Source organism: Clarias gariepinus, chromosome 4 (assembly GCF_024256425.1).
Source record: "Clarias gariepinus isolate MV-2021 ecotype Netherlands chromosome 4, CGAR_prim_01v2, whole genome shotgun sequence".
Lineage (NCBI taxonomy): Eukaryota > Metazoa > Chordata > Actinopteri > Siluriformes > Clariidae > Clarias > Clarias gariepinus.
The window spans coordinates 20,129,108-20,154,711 of record NC_071103.1 but is presented as its reverse complement, the minus strand read 5'-3'; the positions used below and the strand labels follow the sequence as shown (position 1 = coordinate 20,154,711).

The window sequence follows — 25,604 nt, the reverse complement described above, 5'->3', positions numbered from 1 at the left end:
TTTATATTAATTCACTACATGCATGTGTAAGTGTATGAATAACTGCAGTTATGATTATCTAGCTAATTAAAGATTATTTAATGTACTGACCTACCTCAGATCTTATTATGGTAAATATACATGGGTGAGCCAAGTGCTGGAACAGATGCACACTTGCACATGAAAATACTAGCAAGAATTTTCTTATTTAAACGCATTCTTATAGTTTTCCTTGACTGAGGGTTGGGGGGAAAGTGACCGGCAGCCTAACCAGGATAATTTATGAAAAAAAAAGCATTATGGAGATAACAGTGTTGTAACATAAAGACTGTACTTCAAGCAGTGACACTTTTTTGTATAAAACCTCTATGGGATAATAAGGATTATTAATCAATGGCACTAAATAAACAAAGAAAGACATTGTGAACGAAATAACCAACATTTATTTATACACTGCTACATACGTTTTCCCTGTGGATCGTTTTTAAATGTGGATCTGGCACAACTAATGGAGAGAAAGACAAGGTCTCTTAGTCTCTCAAACAAAGTCTGGTACCAGTTTAATAGGTGCTGCTGAACTTATTTATAAACACAGGTAACCTACAGTATCACCACCTTCATGATTAAACACAAAAAACACAGTATTTTAGGGTAGTGTATCTCAGTCATCTAAGAAACATGCTTGTTGCATTCCTTAAATCAAATGTGCACACACTGTTCAGAAATCTTTCCTGTGTAGTGTTAAAGTTGCTACTCTAATTAACGTAATGAAACATTTACTGTATAAAGACTGTCCACAAAGACTGCATGACCAGAATAAGCAATTCAATAATTTCATTTTGATGATCCTTTAAAAAAAAGGGGAAAAAAAACTTTGATATCAAAATAACAACATGCAGACACTCTAGCTGAGCCACACTGTATGTAGGTTACAAGAATACAGGCTGCTGTAAAAGTCCTATAGCAAAACACAGAATGTTCCCTTTAAAATACCCTTTGGCAAATTTACATACATTTTATAAAAAAGTCACAGCAAAATCAGTTTAAAGAATATTATTAATCTTTATGTCTATTAAAATAAACATTTAATTCTATGTTTTTGATAATTGATATGGCACCACATTTTGGTAATTACATCTAAAAATAGGTAACTTGTATGCTCTTAGAGTAACTACATGTACTGTAAATTCTAATTAAATATAAATATATTTTACATGGATATAGGGCCTGTTTAGGTTAATATGTTTTAAAAAATTGACCATGTTGTTTCAGGATCAACATTAGACACATAAATAGTTAACTGGGTCCACACGAAGGGCCTGGAATGGAACAAAAAAAACATCAATGGCATAAGCTTACATAACATCTACCTCACTTTCCACTCGAACATGAAAATAAGAAGTGAAAAGCACAGCTGGAAAAGGTCTGGACTGGAAGTGACCTTACAATAGCAGCAGAGTGTGTCCACAAGCACCTGGTACTATAATACACACCAAAGGAAGACAGTGACCTATTTGCACCTCGATTTACTACCGAACAAACTTTCAAATTAGTGACACCATGAGTATTCGTCAAATCACTGTGTATAGCAAAGTGAAGCAAATATGTGCTGTTATGAGTAAGAAACACATAAGTTCATGATAAAATTCATGATGAAAACACAGATTCATATTGCAAGTAGGAGAATATAGTGCATGGTATTTTAATCAGGGCCAATGCATACATAAAGGTGAACTAGGCAATTTCATAGAGTGGCACTTAAGCATGGGTAGGTAAATTTAACAACATTATCACCCACCTATTTCATCGCAACTCTGAGATTTTACCAATCTTTCTATAAGTGCACTCTGTAAGCACATGTAATGGCCTAAAAAGACAGTCATCATCAGGGGTCAATTTGTAAAAAGTTAAACACTTAACTGGTTGGAGGTATAGCTACATTCTGCTTTGCCTAGAGCGTCAGAATAGTATGCACCAGCCCTGGTTACAAGACTATACAACAAACTACAGAAAATATCCTAAGCACTCATGGTCATTAACTGCTTTTCACGAAACAATTTTCTGACATTTTTTCCTCTTTTTTTCCATATCTAAATAAGACAGCACCCATTTTAGAGAATATTTCTATTACAATAAAAAAAAGGCTAGGGTAATCACTAAAAAATTAAACATTTATACAGTGTTTAAGTTAGGACTTGGCACTAGGTTAACTTCACAGTGTATAGGACAAAAGAATTGGGTTATATGCTACAATATACTGTACTTCTTCATTAGGACAACAGCCAACAGCATAGTTGTTCAAGAGTTTTAGGTTTGTGCTTTTATGTCAGTGTGACAAGATTATAATTCAGTGATTTCATGCAGTAGAAGAAATAATGCAATCCAGAGTGCAAAACACACCCGAAAACTGTAAGTGTGTAGATAAGCATAGTGAACACCTCATATATGGACCTCATGTGTGATACATAAACAGTGTATCAGGCTACTCTTTAAATGCTGGGGTGGTAGAAGTGCCCTTGTAGAAAATGGTCCTGGTGGTGTCTGGGCTGTTCCCTCTTTCAGGGATTAGGATCATATTGCTTTTCCTTCGAAGTGTTGAGTCATGACCCTCCGGGCCGCTTTCACTACCCTCTATAGGGGTAACCCGGATGGTGGAGACAGTTTGATGAGGGTGCTGTTCTGCTACAGAGTTGGCTTGAGTCGAAACAGAGGAGACAGCAGGAACTGTTGGGACTATGACATGTATCGGAGCACCAGAGTTGCTCCTCTTTCTGTCTGTGGAGCCATAGCTGTCCCTAAGTGAATCACAATTCTCTGAGTCTCGGTTGAGGTCATTGAGCTCAAAAGACTGTCTTAAGCTATTCTGAGATTTCCATGTCCAAAAATTGGTGCCATCAGAAGAGTGTGCATGAACCAAGGGTCGTCCATTCTCTGGGTGAGCCTCCACTCTGATAATGGAACCCTGGCTGGTGACCACTGAACCAGGCTCCTCACTCAGGCTCTTATGGCGGTGCAGAGGTGCAGTAGAACTTGTATGACTACTGCTCTCAGAACTGCTGGAGCCTGTGGGCAACAGGCCATGCTGTTTGGCCATGCCAATTACTGGCACAACACGTGGCTGCCCATTGGCATTCTTTTCCATGCTTTTCAGCCACTTGTCCCGTACACTGCCTCTAGGTGAAGTGCTTATGCCATCCTGGGTCTCCTCTGGAATGTGCACCAGTTGGGAGGAGCCTGGCCTGGGCTGTATAGACACTCTTGTACCTCCAGCAATACCACAAGGATTGCTGGGTAAAGTGCTGCTTCCAGTGGCCAATTTGAGACATGACCCTGCCGGACCTTGCTGTTCCCTATTAATGTCTAAGGTGGAAGGTTCGGAGCTACAGCGAGTTTCCATGCTGCTGGTGGAACACTGGCCCAGTAAACCGTCCGCCGCCTGCATGGAATGCTTTCGATTGTCATTCTTGCTCTTCCACTGTGTTAACAGCTGCTTTGAACGGCTGGTGTCCATGGTTGAATAAACTGTTCCATTACGGCTTGTGCCATCACCTATAATAGGTGCGTGAATCCGTGGCAGAGTATTACTAAAGGTCACCATGCTCTCTTTATCCACAGGGCTGTGGGTCTGTGGGACTTCAACATCTGCGCTGGATCTCTTCAGGTTGGTAAGGGATCTAGTATGGCGCGCCTGAAGATTACGGTGCAGGAGGCCATCTGAGTGTGAAGAGGAAATGCCATCACTACTGCTACAGCTTTTAGCAGGCAGATGGTGGCCAATGTGTTGACCCAGCTCACCCAGAGACCTAACAGCATCCTTCACCTGAGGTTCACGCTTCTGTTTTTCCTCACTGGGTTGAAAATTCCCAACAGCATGCAGACCCTACCATGAACCAAGAATTGGATTTTATTTAAAATTATTGCAACATTATTAAACGACTATACCAAGAATACAAATGTTGTATTTAATAATTATTACACATTATGTTTTTTAACAGTAAAGGGCTTAAGCTGATTGGAAAAAGACAAACTCACTAAATATAAAGCAATGCCACCTCCAAGGAGAAATCCCAGGTAGACATCAATGGCATGGTTCTTATGCTGAATTATTCGTGTTAGGCCACATATGATGGCACTAATGATGAAGGAGAAGACCAGCAAGGGCTTCAGAAGCTTAGATGAGTCTGTCAGAGTGCTGTTGAAATACATCTTAGAAGAAACAAATACACGCTTATTAAAGAGCTGCCTTTACATCAGTGGTTCTCAAACATTTTCTGTCATTTCCTATTTAAGGGGGTGGGCCAGTCTGGTGAAGCTAGGGCCGGAACCGCTGACCAGCAACTCGGTGTCTAACCCTCTGAGCTACCACTGCCATTTTTAGACTTTCACTCATTGCTCAAACACAAATGGATTTCTTTATACTATATATTCTTTCTTGACTATATTCAAGCTTTGGACTGACATGCTTTTGGCTAAATTTGGCCCTATTTGATAGCAAACTGTGACATATCCATAAAGAGCCAATCACATTGCTTCTGTCACATGGTCATCGACATAAAAAAATTTACTATGCAAAATATAAGGGCCGTAATGCAAAATAGGTATACCTTTGCTATTACTTGACATAGGTCCTTCTAACTGCACATTGGTAAAATATGTTTTTATGTATACAAAGATAAAATCGACAATAAAGTTGACTTTGACTACTCAAAAGCAATGCCCGTTGTCACAAATGATGGTCTGGTCTCCACTGCGCTACAAAAGGTTAACAGGGATGACACATTGACAAGAGCAAAGTTGAAGGTGGATGAAAAACTTGAGCGAAAGAGAAACCAGCACTGGAGTCTCCCCATGCAGTTGGAGACGATGAAAGAGCAAACATGCCAAACCTCCTGTGCATGATTTGCATAAAATCTGATATACTGTATGTAAGACTAATCAGCTATCAGGTCACCTTCTATTGCCCCAAAAATGGAGACTGCTTTCATACTAGGGACATGGGCACAGATCTAATTACACATGATGCAAAAGTCTATCGTGTTTAAGTAGTATAAATACTTTGAACCACAAATGCTTTGAATCAGATGTGAAAGCAAATATACCAAAAAACTGATGTAGATCACTTTTTAGAATATCACATCATCAATGCTGCCTGTCTCTTTTAAAATATTTGTACGTGTGCAGCACGTGCCAGTCTTATGCTGTGAACTGCACAACCACAGACTAAACATTACATAATGATAATAATAAATGATAGGAAGCATAAGGCAAAGGTCCACACCTGGGTATTCTTGGGTACTGACAAGCAAAAACTGACAAGTGGGGAGTTGGGTGAAGTGCAATTTTACCCGGGGTTTGGTATGTCACTATAATATCAAGCAAAACTTTAAGTCACCCTATTTTTTTTTTACAATTTTAACCTTAAAATTTTGTAAATTAAAGATTTATTGTATTATCTGAGTGACAGCAACATTTATTTATCATTTAAGAGGTTTACACAGCAATGAGGCAGAATGATGAAATATGCCAGAAACACATCAAAGCTGTGTGCATTGCCTATGTGATGTGGATAAGACTGAATTTAGAAAGCCTTTGTATAATGATGAGAATAACCTGAGTAGACATTATGAACTGCGTGGGTGTGACAAGCTACTCACAGAGATGTAGACAGCAGCAAAGGATGCCAAAGTGGCATGCTGGGAAGGGAACGATTTTCTGTAAAATAAGGAAAATGCAAATAAATCAGACTGAACATGATTACTTTATAAAGTCAAAATGACCCCAATAATATATATTTATTTATATATTTTAAATATATATATATATATATATATATATATATATATAATTTGTTTATATATATATATATATATATATATATATATATATATTATTTGTTTATATATATATATATATATATATATATATATATATATATATATATATATATATATATATATTATTTATTTTGTCAGCAACATTATCTAACCATATTTGCCAAAGGTTTACCTACTGTGTATATTTAGATGAAAGTAAAAAAAAAAAAAAAAATCACCATGGGTGCTGGGCTGAAAAAATAATGAGGCTGTTTTTGCTGGTTTTTTTACTCCTGCATTCTCTGGTGTAAAAACCTTAATCAATAGGTTACGCAAGTACAACAAAACATCCCTCTGAGTGCAGGTTTGCTTTTGGCACATCATCAAGCTGTGTCTACTTCCACTTTGAACACAGATAGCATAATACTGCTACCATCAGCAAAGTAGTTACTAAAGTTTGAGCTTTTATTCAAAATGGACGTTAGGTTTATTAGAGCAAAAGTAAGGGGCAACTTTAAAGGGCAACATTAAGTGCAGAGGATAGTTTTTAAGCTGCGTCCTTAAGAAATCCCAAGCAGAAAAATCTACACATTATTGCATTGTTACACATGCTAATTCCCCCATTTGATCATCTGCCCATTTCAACCCACCCAGGCAGTTTTCCCTATCACACAACAGCCAACAACCAGCAAACGTCAAGCCTAACACATGGTTGCTCTAAGACACATGAACCTAGCCACAAACCAGTTTTACATACAGTCATGCATGATTAATTTTGTCTTTTTGGCTTCATGTTTTTTTGTTGACTAAATGGCAAATAAATAAATAATGCTATTCTGTTTTGTATTCAGAACAGTTTATTTCCTGAAATTTGGAAATGTTGAGTGTTTTCATTGCAGACCTTATTGTAATTATCACCTTCCTAAGTGACTAATGGATAAATAAGTAATTGCTCTAAATCATGGACAAAACCGCTGCCACAAACACAACTCCTGCAAATGCACTTATTCTGTGTGCAAGCACTCTAAGAAGGATCATTTTTCCCATTTGTGGCAAGTGTATTTCTTTAGACATTTATTAGTGAGTGATTCCAAGAACTGCCAAATACATTCTGCAAAATTAACCACTACATCATTGTCACAAGAGTTAAGTATCCTGTGTACAAGCCTCGTTCAGGATGATACTGACAATCCAAGGATAGATGCACTTTAGGCCATTTCATTATTTACTGAATCTACATTACAACAGAGATTATTCATAGTGCCAACCCCTGAACCTCATTAAATGTACCATGAACATCCTCCATAAGAGCAATTCTTAGATGGCAGAATAGTGCTACTTTTGCATGCATGGGCTATTGCTTCCTTGGTATTAAAAAGAAATACACATCAAGTGGAGAATGCTGTTATAGATAACATTTCAGTGAGAAAGTATTCAGGTCATTTGTGATAAATGTCTGTTTGCTTTTAGAGCCTTTGCCTGGCCTTCTGATATACTTATACCTTGCTTTATATTCCAACGAATAAAGCATATTTCCTCAACAAAAGTGGATTATTGACAATGTCTCAATTTGGTAAACAATCCAGACCAGGCCTACCTGCCAGCATTAATGATCAAAGTGTCAGTCCCGGAGCAGATGTCCTCCAGAATGAAAGAGTTTTCATCACAGGAGGAGTTCAGGTATGTGTAGTTGGGCTTGCAAACAGTAAGAAAGTACGGTGCTGGGTAACCTGTCGACAGCTGGATGATGTCAGTTATCAAAGCCGTGGCACACAGACCAAACAAATGAACGCCTGTTACAAAAAAAAATAATAATAACACATTTTAAGGATGATGTTACTTAAATGGCTGCATTGTAAACCTTTGACTTTGAAAAGGCCAACGTTACTGAGTGCATGAATTATATAGAGTCAGGACTGTAATTATTTGGACAGTGACACAATGTGTCTCATTTCCGCTTCTGCACATAAACATGAATTATGAATTAAGCAATCAGGAAGTAATTTAAGGGTAGACATTTATCTGTAATTCAAGGAGTTAAACAAAAATATTGCTTCAACTGTTTACATATTACAGCTTTTTTTCAACAAAATACCTACCAAGAAATCCTACCATGCTTTCCCCTTAATGGCTACCTGAAATCTAAATGCTTTAAATCTCTAAATACTGAGTTTCCAACCTTGCTTTGCCAGGTTTTACCGAAGCTGTATCCAACTGCTGCTTGTTTGTGGATGTTGCTGCCTTCGGTTTTCAATGAAAAGCACTCTCAGTAGGGTTGAGGTCAGATGACAGACTCTGCCTATTAAGAGCATTTTATTTCTTCAAGTTGATTCTTGAATCGACTCTTGTTACTTTTCAGTTCACATTCTATCTGTACTTCGCAGTGCTGTCATGTCAGTTTTGCAGCATTGGACTGAAAATAAGAAAGTACAGCCCCATACACTTAAGAATTCATCAAATCTGATCTTTATTGCTTTATTTCAAATCCACTGTGATAGTGTACACAGCCAAAAATATGGAAATTGTGACACTGTCCAAACACTTACGGGACAGACTGTAGTTGAGTCATCTTAAGTGCAACTTACCGACAAACCTGATGGCACGACGAATATAGGAGTTAAAGTTGCACCCAGCGGCATTGATGTTTGCCTCAGCTCCAGGGCCGCTCTGAGTTTTGGACAGCCAGCAGAATAAAATGCCTTCTCCGATCATTATCTGTGGACAGAAGAGTATCAGATTCAAGAGCTTAAGCCAAAAAGGCTTCTGAGATGAGTCAAAGATTAAACATGTCTTTGTGGATCTCTGCCCTTAACTTTTTTTTCTCTGTTCTTACTGTCGTAGTGAAGAGGCTTTTTTTTATATAGTACTGTGCCTCAGAAGCATTAGTAAATTAAAGATTTATAGGCTGTCAATAGACAAAGCTAGCCAGAACATATATTCTAACTTATAGCCATGCCATATTTTGGAAAGATAGGAAAATCATAAACACATTTGAGGGAAAGTTTATTAATTATGACTGAATCCACCTCATATGACATAACTGCTGTTCTTCAAGGCTTAGTCCCAAAACTCGATCTTTCATACTGTAGTTGTTGTTTCTTCTAGTGAAGAATTTCATTTGGCATGATAAAGGAAAAAACACTGCATGAAAAGAGATGTATCCGGACAAATATGGTATGGGAAACTTACTCGCTAAACTTTAAGTTTGCCAGATGTATGAGGCAGAGTGCTTGGAAAGGTAGAATGCAAAAGGAAATTTTGTGAAACGAATAGATACCTCATGTATGTGGATGTATACAGGAATCGGTGAAACTTTTTAGAAATCCTCACAGGTAGCAGTGAGAGGTGATGGCTGTGAGGTGTAAAGGTCTTTTGTATGTTAATGACTAGCAGAAAGAGGTGCTGTCCTTCTTATCATAGCTGGGTGGAGGGATTAGCCATGGTGCGCCTTTGTCTCTTCAGCTTGAGGGTTTGAAGGAGAAGCAAGCTGCACACACTGCTCTTCTCAAAGACGTTATCCAGTGTCTTGATGCATTTGAGCGCAGATTTGAGCGCAGATGAGAGAAAACCGCAGGAAGAGACAAGCCATGTGCATAAAAGAGCTCAGAGGGCGTATAACGTGGGCATTGTGGTAAGTTGACCTTTATGTTACCTGACAATACAGTAGTAAATTATACCTTGCCAATCTACATCTACATCTACTTTTTGTTACTTGCATTGTTGTAGGTGTCCAGCATATTTAAAAGTTTGTCACATCCCAATTATACAACATTGGTTACAAATGTATGTAATAAAGCGGTTTTAAATTACAGGATGCTGTAAGAAGCCTTTATAATTCAGAAAACAACCCACATAAATACGATCCACAAACTGGGTAAGAATGTTGTTTCATACTACTATGTATGGGGTTTTACATAATCATTTTAAATGTAATTAATGATAGTACTCTCTTTCCACACAGAATAAGTTTACTTTATGATCAGGCAGTGATGATCCGCTGGAGGAATTAAAGATGACTTTTGCAGATGCAGACCCTGAGTGTATAAAGGGTAATCAGAAATTGTTATTGTAATTATTTTCATGTCCCTTTATTTTTGTCCCTCTAATAATTTGAATTGTTTCTGTCACTTATATGAATGTTTTTTTTACCAACATGTTAAACATTGCAGAGTAAATACTTTTTGTCTCGGTCAGGAAAGTCTCAGCTAAGAGACTCCATTAAGACATGGGGCTAAAAACTGACAAAGATAAGTAAGTGTACAAATTCATCTATGTATTAAGTTCGGTAAATCTCTGAGTGTTTTTAGGGGTTAACGTATGGTGTGTATGCAGTCGCTGGAATCCAGGTGTAGAGTCTTTCACACAGATGCAGAGAAAGAAATGTGGCAGACTGCAATGCTGGAACTGATGTCCGATGAGGAGGATGCCATTGCGTGCCATGCCGTCAGAGTGTAATATCTAATGGGACCGAGCTAAAAGGACATTTATTTTGGACATCTAACAAGCACTGGTGCATGTTTGTTTTAGTATTGCTTTTAATTTAATTGCACCTTCATAAATGCACATTTGTTAATTTTTTCCATATTATGTTTTTTTCCTATTCTTACTTTGCTTTGTATATTTTTTAGTGTGTTTTGTTTGATTTTAATTAAAAAATTTTTTTAATCAATTCTATTGTTGTTTTTTAAAAGATGTGGGGGATATATAGTATTGTGTGTGTGTGGAGGGGGGGGGGGTGGATAGGTTCTATCTACATACCTGCCAAAAAAACAATCAAGTCACTAAGTTATGAGGGCTTGGGTTGGGCAAAATAAAAAGTAGTGACTGGGTAATGTCCCAATAGATGTCAGGGTTTTGGGAGTGTTTTTTTTAAACAACCAATTAATGTTGAGATAAGAAACCAATAGGGAAGAGCAGAGTTAGAAAGGTGTATAATGCAAATGGGGCTTGAGGTGTGAATGTCTCCTGACAAAATCCTTGAGTGGATTATTTGCCATGGCAACAAATGGCTGTACCATGGAAGGATTCCTCGGCAGGATACATCCGAATTTGTATCAATCCGGAAGTATCCTAGTTTGGTGAAATTTGATGTATGCGTCTTGTATATGTGGTACTTGTAGATACTTCTGAATATCAGTGGTGTATACGGGAGTTTCCTAGTACAGATACACCTCTTTTCATGCAGTGAAAGCATCTTGGATTTTATTTTGGGAGACATACACTACTGCTCAAAAGTTTGGGATCACTTGGAAATTTCTTTGTTTTTGTTTAATGATGTATTTTCTACATTCTACAACAATACCGGGGATCTCAAAATTATAAAATAGCACATATGAAATTAGGTAGGCTAATTATGTAACAACAACAACAGTCAGTTGTTGTTTTAAGACTCGGAAGTCAGCCTTTCTGGAATAGTTCTTGCAAGAACAGTATTGTCAAGAGAAGACAATGTAGACATTGCTGCTTCAGTTTTCATAAAGAATAGACTGCTTAAGTCGCTAGGTGAGGAGTTTAAAGCGCAGCAGGACATTGTGTTTGATGTCAGCAGTGCTCTACAGACTGCAATGGCAGGTGAGCAGTTACGGATAGAGACAGACGGTTCGCCTGATGAAGTGCCAAATAGTGAGCTAAATCTGAACCCAGATAGCATGCAGATCACACCACACACCTCTCTGTGTGAATGGCTATGGCCCTCCAATCACTCTCTCTCTCTCTCTCTCTCTCTCTCTCACACACACACACACACATGCACACACACAAGTCTCTCCTCTATACTGTGACAATTGGCAAAACCACATGAGTCCCATGAGCCTGCAGTCACTTCCGCCCCTGGTGCTAAATCTGTCGGGTAAACAGACTTTGGATACAAATAAGCTGAGTGAAAAAAGAAGAGAAGGCTTAAGAATATAATTGTAATATTTTTATATAAATCTAATTTGTTTTATGAAGGTATTGGGTGGGAAAGACAAATTCCTTTGTTTTTGCTATACACTGACTGATTTGGGTTTGAGGTCAATATTCAGAATATCATCTAGCACATTTTGTTTAAACCCATACATTTAAGTGTTTAAAAATATTGGAACACATGAATGACAGCTGTCCTTTGTTGCCCAGGTGTGCCCTGTTAGATCATGTTGGAAATAAGTAAAAGCTCTGAATTTCTAGTTTTGATTTGAGCCATGGAAGATAAAAAAGGAGAAGGATACTCCAACCAGGAACCTAGTTGAAAAAAAACTAAACAAACCATTCTTAGGCTAAGAAAAGACATGAAAAATGTAGAGGCACTCTGCATAGCCAATGCAACATTTTTTAAATCAAAAGAAATCATTTGTTATGGCTGTGAAGAAAAACCCTTAAACAACAGTCAGGGACATCACCAACAACCTTCAAAAGGCAGAGTAGAATTTATTACAATATTCGAAAAATACTTTTTTACAGAAAACTGTCACTCACTAGATGTTTCAGGCCATTCTCTGTAAACCCTGGAGATGGTTGTGTGTAAAAATCCCATTAGATCAGCAGGTTTGAAAATGCTCAAGCCACCACATTTCATACCAGCAACCATGTCACATTCAGTCACTTAAATCACCTTTCTTCTACATGCCTAAATGCATTGAGTTGCTGCCCTGTGATTGGCTGATTAATTAGATATTTGCGCTAATGAGGTATAACTATTTAAGTGGCTGGTGAGTGTACAGTCGTGGCCAAAAGTTTTGAGAATTACATAAATATTGGATCTTGGAAAAGTTGCTGCTTAAATTTTTATAATAGCAATTTGCATATACTCCAGAATGTTATGAAGAGTAATCAGATGAAATGCTTAGTCCTTCTTTGCCATGAAAATTAACTTAATCCCAAAAAAACCTTTACACTGCATTTCATTGCTGTCATTAAAGGACCTGCTGAGATCATTTCAGTAATCGTCTTGTTAACTCAGATGAGAATGTTGACGAGCACAAGGCTGGAGATCATTATGTCAGGCTGATTGGGTTAGAATGGCAGACATGTTAAAACGAGGGTGATGCTTGAAATCATTGCTCTTCCATCGTTAACCATGGTGACCTGCAAAGAAACGCGTGCAGCCATCATTGCGTTGCATAAAAATGGCTTTGCAGGCAAGGTTATTGTGGGTACTAAGATTGCACCTAAATCAGCAATTTATAGGATCATCAAGAACTTCAAGGAAAGAGGTTTAATTTTTGTTAAGAAGGCTTCAGGGCGTCCAAGAAAGTCCAGCAAGCGCCAGGATCGTCTCCTAAAGAGGATTCAGCTGCGGGATCGGAGTGCCATCAATGCAGAGCTTGCTCAGGAATGGCAGCAGGCAGGTGTAAGCGCATCTGCATGCACAGTGAGGCGAAGACGAAGGCGAAGATGGCCTGGTGTCAAGAAGGGCAGCAAAGAAGCCACTTCTCTCCAAAAAAAAAACATCAGGGACAGATTTATCTTTTGCAGAAAGTATGGTGAATGGACTGCTGAGGACTGGGGCAAAGTCATATTCTTCGATGAAGCCTTTTTCCGATTGTTTGGGGCATCTGGAAAAAGGCTTGTCCAGAGAAGAAAAAGTGAGCGCTACCATCTGTGTCCTGCCAACAGTAAAGCATCCTGAGACCATTCATGTGTGGGGTTGCTTCTCATCCAATGGAGTGGGTTCACTCACAATTTTGGCCAAAAACACAGCCATGAATAAAGAATGGTACCAAAACGCCCTTCAACAGCAACTTCTTCCAACCATCCAACAACAGTATGGTAAAGAACAATGCATTTTCCAGCACGATGGACCACCATGCCATAAGGCAAAAGTGTTTTAACTAAGTGGCTCGGGGACCAAAACGTTGAAATTTTGGATCCATGGCCTGGAAACTCCCCAGATCTTAATCCCATTGAGAACTTGTGGTCAATCCTTAAGAGGCGGGTGGATAAACAAAAACCCACTAATTCTGACAAACTCCAGGAAGTGATTATGAAAGAATGGGTTGCTATCAGTCGGGATTTGGCCCAGAAGTTGATTGAGAGCATGCCCAGTCGAATTGCAGAGGTCCTGAAAAAGAAGGGCCAACACTGCAAATACTGACTCTTTGCATAAATGTCATGTAATTGTCGATAAAAGCCTTTGAAACGTATGAAGTGCTTGTAATTATATTTCAGTACATCAAAGAAACAACTGAAACAAAGATTTAAAAGCAGTTTAGCAGCAAACTTTGTGAAAACTAATATTTGTGTCATTCTCAAAACTTTTGGCCATGACTGTATATAATTATGACTAAGAATGAATATTTACTGTACCATTACATGTACATGTACTGTACAAATCATATTTTTTTCTATCAGAAAGACAATATTAACATATACACAATAAGGCCAGTGACATGTGGACCCCTGAAAATTGTAAAGAAATACAGGTACAGTGGAACCTCGGATTACGAGTAACGCGGTTTACAAGTGTTCCGCAAGGCGAGCAACAATTTTTAATAATTTTTTACTTGAAAAACGAGCAGTGTCTTAGTTTACGAGCACCGAGTATCATGTTTCACACATGCGCTTCTTGTTTTGACACCGAGCATCACGTCATCAAAAGTGAGCCAACGGTTTTTCTCTCTCTTGCAGCGGAATTGTAGGTAATCATCTCTCCTCCTGGGTGAATACACACACACACACACACACACATTAACGGAGAGACCGTTTTTAGAAATCGTTTAAAAATTAGCAAGGAACATTGCTAGTCACACTCGCGTGAGCGCATACTAACGGGATCACTACTGTAAAGTAAAACAACAACAACAACAACAACAACAAAAAACAAATTAAACAGCTCCTCACCTTTGAAAACAGTCGCGACAGAGAGGAGTTTGTGTGTTTGTTTGGCAACCTGAGAGGAGGGGCGCTATAAAGCCGAGACCTATCATCTCCCCTGCTGGGTCTTTGTGCTTGCAGTGTTTTTGAGTGTGCGTGTGTGTGTTTGTGTCTGTGTAAGGCAGAGAGTTTGTGTGTTTGTTTAGCAACCTGAGAGAAGCAGGCTGTAAACGCGAGCGAGCCCCTCTTCAGCCCCACCTTCTCTCAGGTTGCCAAACAAACACACAAACTCCTCTCTGTCGCGATTGTTTTCAAAGGTGAGGTGCTGTTTAATTTCTTTTTTGTTGTTGTTGTTGTTTTACTTTATAGCAGTGATCCTATTAGTATGCGCTTACGCGAGTGTGACAAGGGATGTTCCATGCTAATTTTTAAATGGTTTTAAAAAGCGGTCTATCCGTTAATGTGTGTGTGTGTGTGTGTGCACGCACATTTTACACACACACACCCTGCGTGCACAAACGGAAACCCCTTATCTGTCTGGATTTATTAAAAAAAAATTTAAGGTAAAGTACAGGTTAATTTGTTTTATTTTTACTTTATATTTTGTATTAATTATTTTTATGTATTTATTTTTTTGGGGCTGTAGAACGAATAATTTAAGTTTCCATTATTTCCTATGGGAAAATTTAAATTGGTTTACGAGTGTTTTGGAATACAAGCCCGCTTCCGGAACGAATTATTCTCATAATCCAAGGTTCCACTGTATATAAAAAGTCTTTGTATGGTTTAGCATTAACATTTCCCATTACCGGAAGAGAAGGGCCTAATCCTGTTTCATTATGACATTTGTTGCTAAGGGGGAAAGTTCTTATTAGCCATGGTGGGAAAACTTTGCCAGAGGAGTGGATATTATTATAAGAGCAAAGGGGGACCAACTCTTTGTAAACATGAACATGTTGTTGTAATAGTCATATATGGGTATGGCTACATGACATACATTTTTTCTGATGAAGACAACAAATTAACATACAAATATAGGTTGATTAAAGAAGTACAGTACAAACATTGCAGTCTGACATAATCTTTTTAGTTCAATTAGCTGTTAGGATGGACTGTGTGGTTAAGCAGAATTTTCAGCAATGCTCCTCTTCATGGACAATGAATTACACAGAGGAATATTGCCAACAAATTAACTACAGTCTTTTCATAGTTCAAACTTCAAACCCATTTAGCCATTGTGTCATTTGTCTTTAACAAGCTTCACTGAGTCAATATGAAGTCAGGCATGAAATAATCAACATGGATTGCCATGAGTGACCTGCAGCCCTCACTGCTATAAATCTAATATAATAAGCCTGTGTACTATAGCATACCCAAGTGATGTGATCCAGGACCAGGCAGTTTAATTGCATTTCCTGTACTGTAAATAATATATACAAAAGATTTACACACAGAATTATGGAAGGGTTATCAGACCGTCACAAATGCCCCACTTGTGTCCCAATGTGCTGTTGAATACTTGCTATAAAATTTGTGTTATACATTTATAAAAATTCTTGTCAATAGAATAAACAATTATTGAACCTTTATCAAAACGGGCTAGGTTATAGTTAATTTCCTAAAAATATATTTAGGACATAACTGCCCTCTAAACTGCAATCAAGGCTTTCCACAGGCATGACTTCATTTTCTTCACAGGAAAATGGATTAAAATGCAACTAACATAACAAATACTAAGGTCAATTTTCCAGAATATTCTCCAGAATTCTCCAGGCAATGTTGTTAAACATCATTAGTAACTGCAATTTATATTAATCGTGTGACTTTTTATATACTACTGAAATAGTGATGCGCGGGTCGGGTATTTTTCCAACCCGCGGGTCCCGCTTTTATGAAATTATTCGGCCCGCCCCAGCCCGCCCTGCACCACTGTATCTATTTTTACAACCCGCCCCGCCCCGCCCCCGCAACCATTAAATAGACATACTAGGCATTGTATTTCAAATGAAAACAGCCTTTATTTCAGCCTGAAAGTGCTTGGAAACATCGCAGTGTAAACTGGCAACAACATATGATTATAAATATAAACGATAAATCAGGTCATATTAATAACAAGATAATGATACTGTAGGGAATATTTGATTTTTAGTATGTTTCATTGTATTCTGTGTGCATGAGAACAGAGTGATTTTCGTCCTGTTCTCACGACATAAGCTGTGCTTTCAAAAAACACATCCTATGGAAGTTTATGTTAAAGGTCGTAAAACTGTTAAACGCTCGTAAATTGAGAGCTACTCCTAAATTTATGTTCTTCCTTACCTTATCTGTTAAAAGCATTCCAGACTGGATGTAAACACTTCTGCATCCACCTTTTCTTTGGTTCTTTGTGTGTGTGCGTATATATACTCCTGTCTCCCACAATAAACTTTGAACGTCTCACTGAGCACTGACTTGTGTGTATCATTGAGGGGTTCCCTGGTACCAGGCGGGACAAGCAGAATACAGGCTGAGCACTGAGTAGACAAAAGGAGGTCTACCAAAATTCAAGAAATCCTTACAATTTGGGGGCTCTGTCCGGGATACCTCTAATCAGGTGAGTGCTGCTTTTAAATTTTTTTCTCTATAAGCATAGAGCAAGCACGCTCACTGGTTTTTGGTATCTGGACCATATACAGTACGGGGGAGGATTGTCTTGGGGCTTTTACGCCTGTTTAGCGCGCGCTCGCTTCTGAAAGGTTCCTTGAACTGAAGCATAGTGTGGAAGCTGTATTCTGTTGCCCGCTCTTTGTTATTGTCTTTGTTGAGCTCTTTGTTGTTGTCTTTGTTGAAGTATTGTGTGTTGTTTGTTGAAGATATTGGTTTTTTCTGTCGCGGGTTTATTCACATTTATAAAATGGGTAATAAGAACACAACTACTTATCCAAAGCCGGACCCAGAAGAGGTTCCGCGTGACTGGATGAATAGGTGTGGACTTACTTACTTTACCACACCTTGGCTTGATAATTTATCAGGGTGGACTGAACCACAATCTCAATTTTTAACCTATCCACGAGGAGGTACTTTTAAGCCTGAATATCTAGCCTCTGCTTACTCTCAGATATATGAGGGTATCGGTGATCCAGGTTGGGATTATCCTTATATGGGTTCATGTTATCAAAAATGGGTAGAAATGAAAGCTATTTGGGATAAATATTTAGACATAAAAGTAACTAAAATACAGAAGAAAAAGATTCCAAAGGTTACATCTGAAACTAAATTCAAGCCGCCTGTTCACTCAACCTTTCCGATTCCTCCTCCATATCCTGTTGACATAGTAACGTCAGCATCTAACCAACTAATTGTTGAGAAAATCTATCCTAATTTGAATCCCACTAATCCTTTTGTGAGCTGCCCATCTGTGCCTGTCTCCCCTGTACCCACAAAACCGTGCTCACCTTCGTCGGAAGTGTGTGCCTCAGGAAAGGGAAAGACTCCCAAGAAGGTGTCAGGACGAACTTCTGACAGCCCTCTATCGGATGATCCCGAGGATACTGATGGTGAGGATGATGATAATTCGGACGATGAAGGTCCGGATGAGAGGTCTCGCCCCAAACCTCGACAAGAAAATACTGCGTTTGTTTTCTCTATGGGACCAAAGGGTCCAAAAATCCTTCCACCATCCGTAAGCACGCTGAAGGACATTATTAAGATGCTCCCTTCTCCCAACAAACCTTTGCATTTTGTTGATATGCTGATAAAGGCTTCTAGGCACTGTCAGCTCGTGGGTGCGGATTACCGCTTTATTTTGCAATCGGTTTTGGGAGATGGGTACGATGAGGCTGATTTGATAAAAACAGTAAAATGCTTAGACCCTGAAAAAGACACATGGACTGTAGTGGTGAAACAGGAAGATGTAGAGGGTGGGGGAAGACGGAAAAAGAAGGAATATGACTTTCATTGGGGTAATTCTAATGAGGCTATGAAACTTTTAAAAGATGAGCTAACTACTTATCTTCTTGCACGTCAACAAGCTAGTCAAGATCTGTCACAGGTAACTAATTGTAGACAAGAAAAGAGTGAGACTACATCCAGGTTTCTGGAGCGGTTTCGAGAGACCTGGACCCTTTTGGGTGGTATGCCCCTCCCTGAAGAAAATCCTAACCCACTTTTCCTTACAACCTTCTTGAATAATTGTCGACCAGAAATCGTGAAAATTTTAAAGTTTCAATTGTCAGATCGTTCTACAATGACTATTAAAAAATTAGGTGAGCGTGTGAGAACACTAGAAGGAGATGGTATTTTAGAAAATAAACAAGTGGCATGTTTGTTTGTGGAAAGTGAAGGATACAGAGGTGGAAAAAAGGGAGGTAGAGGAGGCCGAAGAGGCCGTGGAAGAGGTAGAGGAGGTCTGCAGGGTCAGAGTGTACCCCGTAGATCTGGTTATTGTTATTATTGTTATAAAGAAGGTCACTGGGCTCGTGAATGTCACACGAAGGCCCGAGATGAGGGACGTAGTGGACAAAATGTGTATAATCAATTGAATGATGCTAATGTGGTGTTTTCTCCTAATCCTTCCCAGCAGCCACCACAGCGAGTACAACAACAACAACAGCAATATAGACCCAATCCCTTCTCAGGGATGCAGGTAGGAGCATATGATGCATAGGGATGCCCGCAGAGTTCCAGCCCCGCACTGTTACTTTGTACTTTCGAGTCACCTCAGGTTAATGAGTTGCCCTTTATAGAATTATGTATAGATGGTTCCGTATTCTCTTTTTTGGTTGATACGGGAGCCACAATGTCATCTTTGGGTCGTGATTACGAGGGGCCGCTCTCGAATAAAAGTATCAGCTCTGTGGGAATTGAAGGGGTTTCTCAACGGAATTATTTTACTCCCCAATTAACTGTAACATGTCCTTTAGATAAGGGAATTCATCTTTTTCATCGTTTTGTTTGCATGCCTGATTGTCCTTTTAATCTGTTAGGTCGTGATTTAATGAGTAGGCTACACATGTCCCTGACTTTTTCTGGAGCGAAACTCACTGTTGAAGTGCCTGATTCAGTTTCTTTCTCCCACCTTACAAATATGCGTGTAAATAATTGTTTCCTTTCTTCACAGAACAGCTCTCTTCCTGCTGCCCTTGAATGTGTGCCAAGCAGTCTGTGGGCTGAACATAAGGATGAGGTGGGGTTAGTTCACTGTGTGCCTTATAAAGCTAAATTAAAACACTTGCAACCTGTGTACATCAAACAATATCCACTCTCCGAGGCCAAGGCTTCAGGAATAGATGAGATTTTAGGCTCACTGCTCAAGCAGGGTGTTGTTAAACCATGTGTAAGTTCTTATAACACACCTGTTAACCCAGTCTTGAAACCTGATGGTACGTGGAGATTTACACAAGATCTAAGGAAAATAAATGACATAATTATCCCTGTAGCACCTGTTGTGCCTGATGTGCTGTCCATTGTTTCTTCTATACCTTGTCATCATTCACATTTTTCTGTTATTGACCTTTGCTCTGCCTTCTTCAGTGTTCCTGTGGAAGAGCAGACACAGCCCTTGTTCGCCTTCACCCACAGGGGGCGTCAGTTCACCTGGTCGCGTCTTCCTCAAGGCTGTGTTGACTCTCCGGCTGTTTTTTCGGCTGTAGTAAGAGATGCACTTGGTGATCTAACTCTCCCCACTGATTCTGTTGTCCTATCTTACGCGGATGATCTACTGGTGTCCGCCGCTTCGCCTGCTGTCTGCGAAGAAGCCACCATTTGTCTCCTGAAACACCTGGCACAGAAGGGTTTCAAGGTATCAAAGACTAAATTACAGTTTTGCAAAGACACTGTAAAATACCTGGGTTTTGAGCTCTCCCAAGGCCAAAGAAGGCTCTCAAAGGAACGAATCCAGGTTATTCTCGACACTAAACGTCCAAGCACTAAACATGCTCTCATGGCTTTCCTGGGACTGATCAACTACTGTCGTCAGTGGATTCCTGACTGCTCATTTCATGATAAACGCATCAGGACGGCTATCTCACATAACGATCCGCTCCAACAACCTCTGACATGGACTGCTGACATGATTGAGGCTTACAAGGAACTAAAAAAGGCCCTATGTTCCGCTCCAGCACTGGGCCTGCCTAACTATCAGAAAACGTTCCATCTATATGCGTGTGAGCACGGGGGCACCGCTTCTGCTGTATTGGCACAGGAGCATGGGGGGGGGATGAGACCATGTGCTTTCTTATCTAAAACTTTAGATGCTGTGGCACAAGGTTTGCCTGCCTGTCTCAGGGCTGTGGCCGCCTGTGCGGTGATGGTACAAGATGCTGAGAAGATTGTTCTCTCTCATCCTTTAATTTTGTATTCTCCACATCAAGTTAAACAAGTGCTACAGAACCTTCAAACACAACATATGACGGCTCAGAGAAGGTCTGGGTATGAGATTATCCTTTGTTCTACAAGTAACTTAGAGATAAAATCCACCTCTTCTTTTGACACCCTTGGATATGCTCTGGCACGCTTGATCAATGCACAGGACGACACGTTAGTAGATACAGATCATGACTGCTGTTCAGAGATCATTCACTCCACTAGTATACGCCCTGATCTGTCTTCTACTCCATTAGCAACTGGTGACACTCTGTTTGTAGATGGTTCTTGTTCAAAACCGTATGATGGGAAATTTCTTTGTGGTTATGCTGTGTGTGCATTGCCAGATATAACCATTGAAGCTTACTCTCTCCCTTTCTCATCTGCTCAGGCAGCTGAACTTTTTGCTCTAACTCGTGCGTGTGTTCTTTCTGAGGGAAAAGATGTCACTATATACACTGATTCTCGTTACGCTTTTGGTATCGCTCATGACTTTGGCCGCATCTGGCAATCCAGGGGTTTTCGTTCTGCTGAGGGTAAGCCAATTTCTCATTCTTCTCTAGTTCAGGATTTGATAGACGCATGTCATCTACCTAGTACTCTCGCTATTGTAAAAACTAAGGGTCATTCTTCTGGGGACTCTATGGAAGTGCGAGGTAATTCTCTAGCTGATTGTATTGCTAAAAAAGCAGCTCAAAAACAGATTTTCTTTCCTGACTCTGGTTCTGATTTGATCAATACATCCTTTCTTGCTAGCTCTTTGATTCCTGATGTAGATTTATGGTCTTTGCAAGCTTCAGCCACGCCGAATGATTCCTCTTTTTGGCAAGCTCAAGGTGCCTATGTTGCTTCTGATGGTTTATGGTATTGTGCTGATGGTCGTTTGTGCCTGCCATCTCATTGTCTTCCGTTCCTCGTGCGCGAGTTCCACGGTGTTACACATCGCGCGCGAAGGGGGGTTAAGGAAGATATGAAAAAACTCTTTTGCATAGCCAACATGCTTGGAACAATTGATTCATTAATATCTAGATGTTTGGTGTGTGCTCAGAATAATGTGACAAAGGGTTTAGGTAAACACGAAAGTCTTCTATTACCTACTGCCCCGTTTGCAGAGTGGCAAATTGATTTTACGCATATGCCTGCATGTGGCACATTCAAATATCTTCTGGTTTTGGTAGACAAGTTTTCTAGGTGGGTGGAAGCTTTCCCGTGTGCTCATGAGAATGCAAAGGTGGTGACCCGAGTTTTAGCGAAAGAAATAATACCTCGTTATGGCGTGCCTCATGCTATTGACTCAGATAAAGGAACACCTTTTACATCTCAGGTAACACAGAATTTGTGTAAATATCTTTCACTGTCCTGGTATTTTCACATTCCTTATCATCCACACTCATCAGGTATAGTAGAAAGAACAAATAGGACACTGAAAGAAAAATTGACTAAAGCAATGCAAACCATGGGAAGTAAAAACTGGGTTGATCTGTTACCTGCTGTTCTAGCTGAAATGAGAATGACACCAAGAAAAGACGTGCACATGTCCCCACATGAAATTATATTTGGCAGACCCTTTCCCGTGCCATGGAGGAAAGGTAAACCCGCGATAGGAACAACTGATCTTGATGTACATATTGCTGAATATTCTGCTGCTCTAATAGATACTCTAACTAAACATTATGAACAAATTGCTAATGTGACTCCAATACCCTCAACAAAACCCACACATCCTTTTAATGTGGGAGATATTGTTCTGGTAAAATCTTTGACCCCCAGAAAACTGGGAGATTGTAAATATGATGGACCAGCAGAAATAATCGCAATTACTCGTACTGCTGTCTTAACTGATCTTTTTCCACAGTGGATCCATGCTACTAGGCTGAAGAGATGTCCTGTCGGCGTGAGACCAAAGGATGAATAAATGCGTGTGTATTATTATCTTTCTGTCTCTGTGATTTTTGTTTCCTAGACTAAAGACGTGCTGCAGTGATGTCCAACCCGTGATGTGACATAGAGAGAGTGACGTGACACAGAGGGATCGCCTGGGGTTGCCACTGAATGACTTTACTTCTGCTATTAGTGTAGCATTTCTGGTGGTGTCTTAGCGCCTCGTAAGGTGGGACGAGTGCAGATTGGGCGTGCCCGCACTCTGAGCACTGTATCGTCAAGAAAGGCAATAGTTCACCACTAGTAGTTATTTATGAGTTTGCACTCAACTTGTTATATTTCTGTGTATTCTTTTGGTCACACTCCATCCTGTAGAGTTTGTAGAACAGCACTAGGAGTGGAAACCTCTCCTGCCTTGAGATGAAGTTTCTTTTTGTCCTCCTAATCTTGAACAAGGAATTGTTGTACATAGTGCAACCTCATCCACATGATAATGTTTTTTGGAGATTCGCTAATTGGACCGCTAAGCAATATACCAATGAGTCTTGTTATGTGTGCCAACATTTCCCTTCCGCTGTAGGACAGACGTCACTGAGACCCCTACCTGGTAATGAATCAGCTCTCTTAGTAGCTGCACGAGTTTGTATTAGTTCCTACTGTCGAAATGGTACTCAGTATATTAACTCTAACCTGACACATAGCTTATTTTTGAATCAAACAGGGTCTGACTGGTGGTGCAGACTGATGCACTACGATCATAATTTCTCAAACCCTTGTGACTATTCACTTACTGCTTTAGATATTAGCCTCCTCCGCTTCAGCACGAGGAAAAGAGCTCTCGTCACTGCTTTCCAGGTCTTCACTTTGCCCAATTTTAAATATCCTTATTGCTTTATAGGAAATGGCTCTGTATTTCTTGGAAACATGCATCTAGATATGTGTAGTGAAGCATATTTTCCCTATTCTCCAGATCGTTCTTGTCCTGAAGGTAATTGCTCAGTAATCCACCCTGGCCCCCGTGGGACCATTAATCACTATTCAGATTGGTATTGGGTTTGTGATAAGGCTGTTTACATTTTCCTCCCTGCTAACTGGGCTGGAATTTGTGCCCCTTCTCAATTTAGAGGCTCTTTTACACTGGTCACACGAAACCCACGTGGAACCCAACATCATGCTCGCCTTAAGCGAGATAGTGATCCATTCCCTCCCCCTGATCATCAGTTACAGATTAAGGCAGTTAAATTTTGGCATGCTTTTTTTCCTCAATATGGTGTGACTCAATTATGGAATCAGATTGAGGTAACACATTACAGGTTAGCTACTTTTGTTAATGCCACTAATATTGCTGTAGAAGGTATTAAAGGGGAATTAACTGCTCTTCGACTGACCACGGTACAGAATAGAATGGCCCTTGATTTAATCCTCGCAGAGAAGGGGGGTGTTTGTGCTATGGTAGGTGATAGTTGTTGTACATACATTCCAGCTAATGATGATGAACATGGAAAAATTTCTACTGCTTTGGAAAAGATGCGCGAGGTTGCTTCTCAGTTAAAGGATGATGAAAAGGGTCAAGTAGGTTGGGGAGTTTGGTATACTTTGTTTGGTCAATGGGCTCCTTATCTCTCCCTTGTCGTACCGGTTTTGTTTATTTTATTGTTGTTATGTCTTTTAGGTACATGTATTTTTCGCTGTGTGCAAAATCTTTTGTACAAGTATGTTTCAGGTTATGTTCCTGCGCCGCGTCCGATGACCTATTATCCGCCAGCGACTTCTTGAAAGCTCTGAGTTTTATTCAACGATATTTCTTATGAATAAAAGGGGGGAATTGTAGGGAATATTTGATTTTTAGTATGTTTCATTGTATTCTGTGTGCATGAGAACAGAGTGATTTTCGTCCTGTTCTCACGACATAAGCTGTGCTTTCAAAAAACACATCCTATGGAAGTTTATGTTAAAGGTCGTAAAACTGTTAAACGCTCGTAAATTGAGAGCTACTCCTAAATTTATGTTCTTCCTTACCTTATCTGTTAAAAGCATTCCAGACTGGATGTAAACACTTCTGCATCCACCTTTTCTTTGGTTCTTTGTGTGTGTGCGTATATATACTCCTGTCTCCCACAATAAACTTTGAACGTCTCACTGAGCACTGACTTGTGTGTATCATTGAGGGGTTCCCTGGTACCAGGCGGGACAAGCAGAATACAGGCTGAGCACTGAGTAGACAAAAGGAGGTCTACCAAAATTCAAGAAATCCTTACAGATACACATTTTAAACATTTACAAAGCAGTGTTTGTAATCTAGGCTAAACAATTTTTTATTTTAGATTTGTATAGGGCAGGGCAGGTATTTCTACTTTAGCGTTTACAGCCTACGCTAAATAACCAGTGACTTTTTTTTTTCATTTATCACACGGAAATGTTCATTTAGCTTTTTTACATTCGCTGTGCAAAAAAAGAATGCTAAAACATTAGATTTAGCAGCCTGACCTTTTTTTCTTTTAATGATGTAAATTCCCGACCTTAATTTCTCCCGCGCCTCATCTTCCATCTTCACTTTTATTTCTTTGTTTTTGTTGTGACTGGCAGCGGTAGCTGCTTGGCGCTTTCGTGATTTGTCACGTGACATAAGCTTATCAAAAAACTTAATAAAATATGAAAATAGATATTCCCAATATTTAATATAGGCTATAGGGAATTGCACGCAACATACATGGATTTTTTTTTTATTTTGTTTTTAATGACCCGCCCCAACCCGCCCCGCAAATAAAGTGACAATTTCTTTACCTGCCCCAACCCGAC

At 39.6% G+C, this 25,604-nt stretch overlaps 3 protein-coding genes across 4 annotated transcripts in view; 2 read left to right on the top strand and 1 right to left on the bottom strand.

Moving 5' to 3' along the window:
- Positions 1-438: 438 nt before the first annotated feature.
- The window catches only part of LOC128520202 (phospholipid phosphatase-related protein type 4), a 30,419-nt gene continuing 5,253 nt past the window's right edge, over positions 439-25,604 (bottom strand). Inside the window, exons 3-7 of the mRNA XM_053494319.1 lie at positions 8,378-8,507; positions 7,390-7,585; positions 5,634-5,691; positions 4,012-4,185; positions 439-3,859 (exon numbers count right to left, since the gene is read on the bottom strand). Coding sequence (XP_053350294.1) covers positions 2,462-3,859; positions 4,012-4,185; positions 5,634-5,691; positions 7,390-7,585; positions 8,378-8,507 — 1,956 coding nt within the window. The 3' untranslated portion in view covers positions 439-2,461. The remainder of the gene's footprint in view (positions 3,860-4,011; positions 4,186-5,633; positions 5,692-7,389; positions 7,586-8,377; positions 8,508-25,604) is intronic.
- Positions 14,863-25,604, top strand: part of plppr5b (phospholipid phosphatase related 5b) — a 90,033-nt gene continuing 79,291 nt past the window's right edge. Inside the window, exon 1 of the mRNA XM_053494322.1 lies at positions 14,863-14,899. The gene's annotated coding sequence lies outside the window, so the exon portion shown is untranslated. The remainder of the gene's footprint in view (positions 14,900-25,604) is intronic.
- LOC128520203 (uncharacterized) lies at positions 16,720-24,948 on the top strand. Of its 2 annotated transcripts, none has more exons than XM_053494320.1 (2): positions 16,720-17,175; positions 22,888-24,948. In XM_053494320.1, the coding sequence occupies exon 2, from the start codon at positions 23,226-23,228 to the stop codon at positions 24,579-24,581; it is 1,356 nt and encodes a 451-aa protein (XP_053350295.1). In that variant the 5' UTR covers positions 16,720-17,175; positions 22,888-23,225; the 3' UTR covers positions 24,582-24,948. The 2 variants fall into 2 exon arrangements, with proteins under 2 accessions (XP_053350295.1, XP_053350296.1); XM_053494321.1 differs by lacking the exon at positions 16,720-17,175 and adding an exon at positions 21,359-21,460.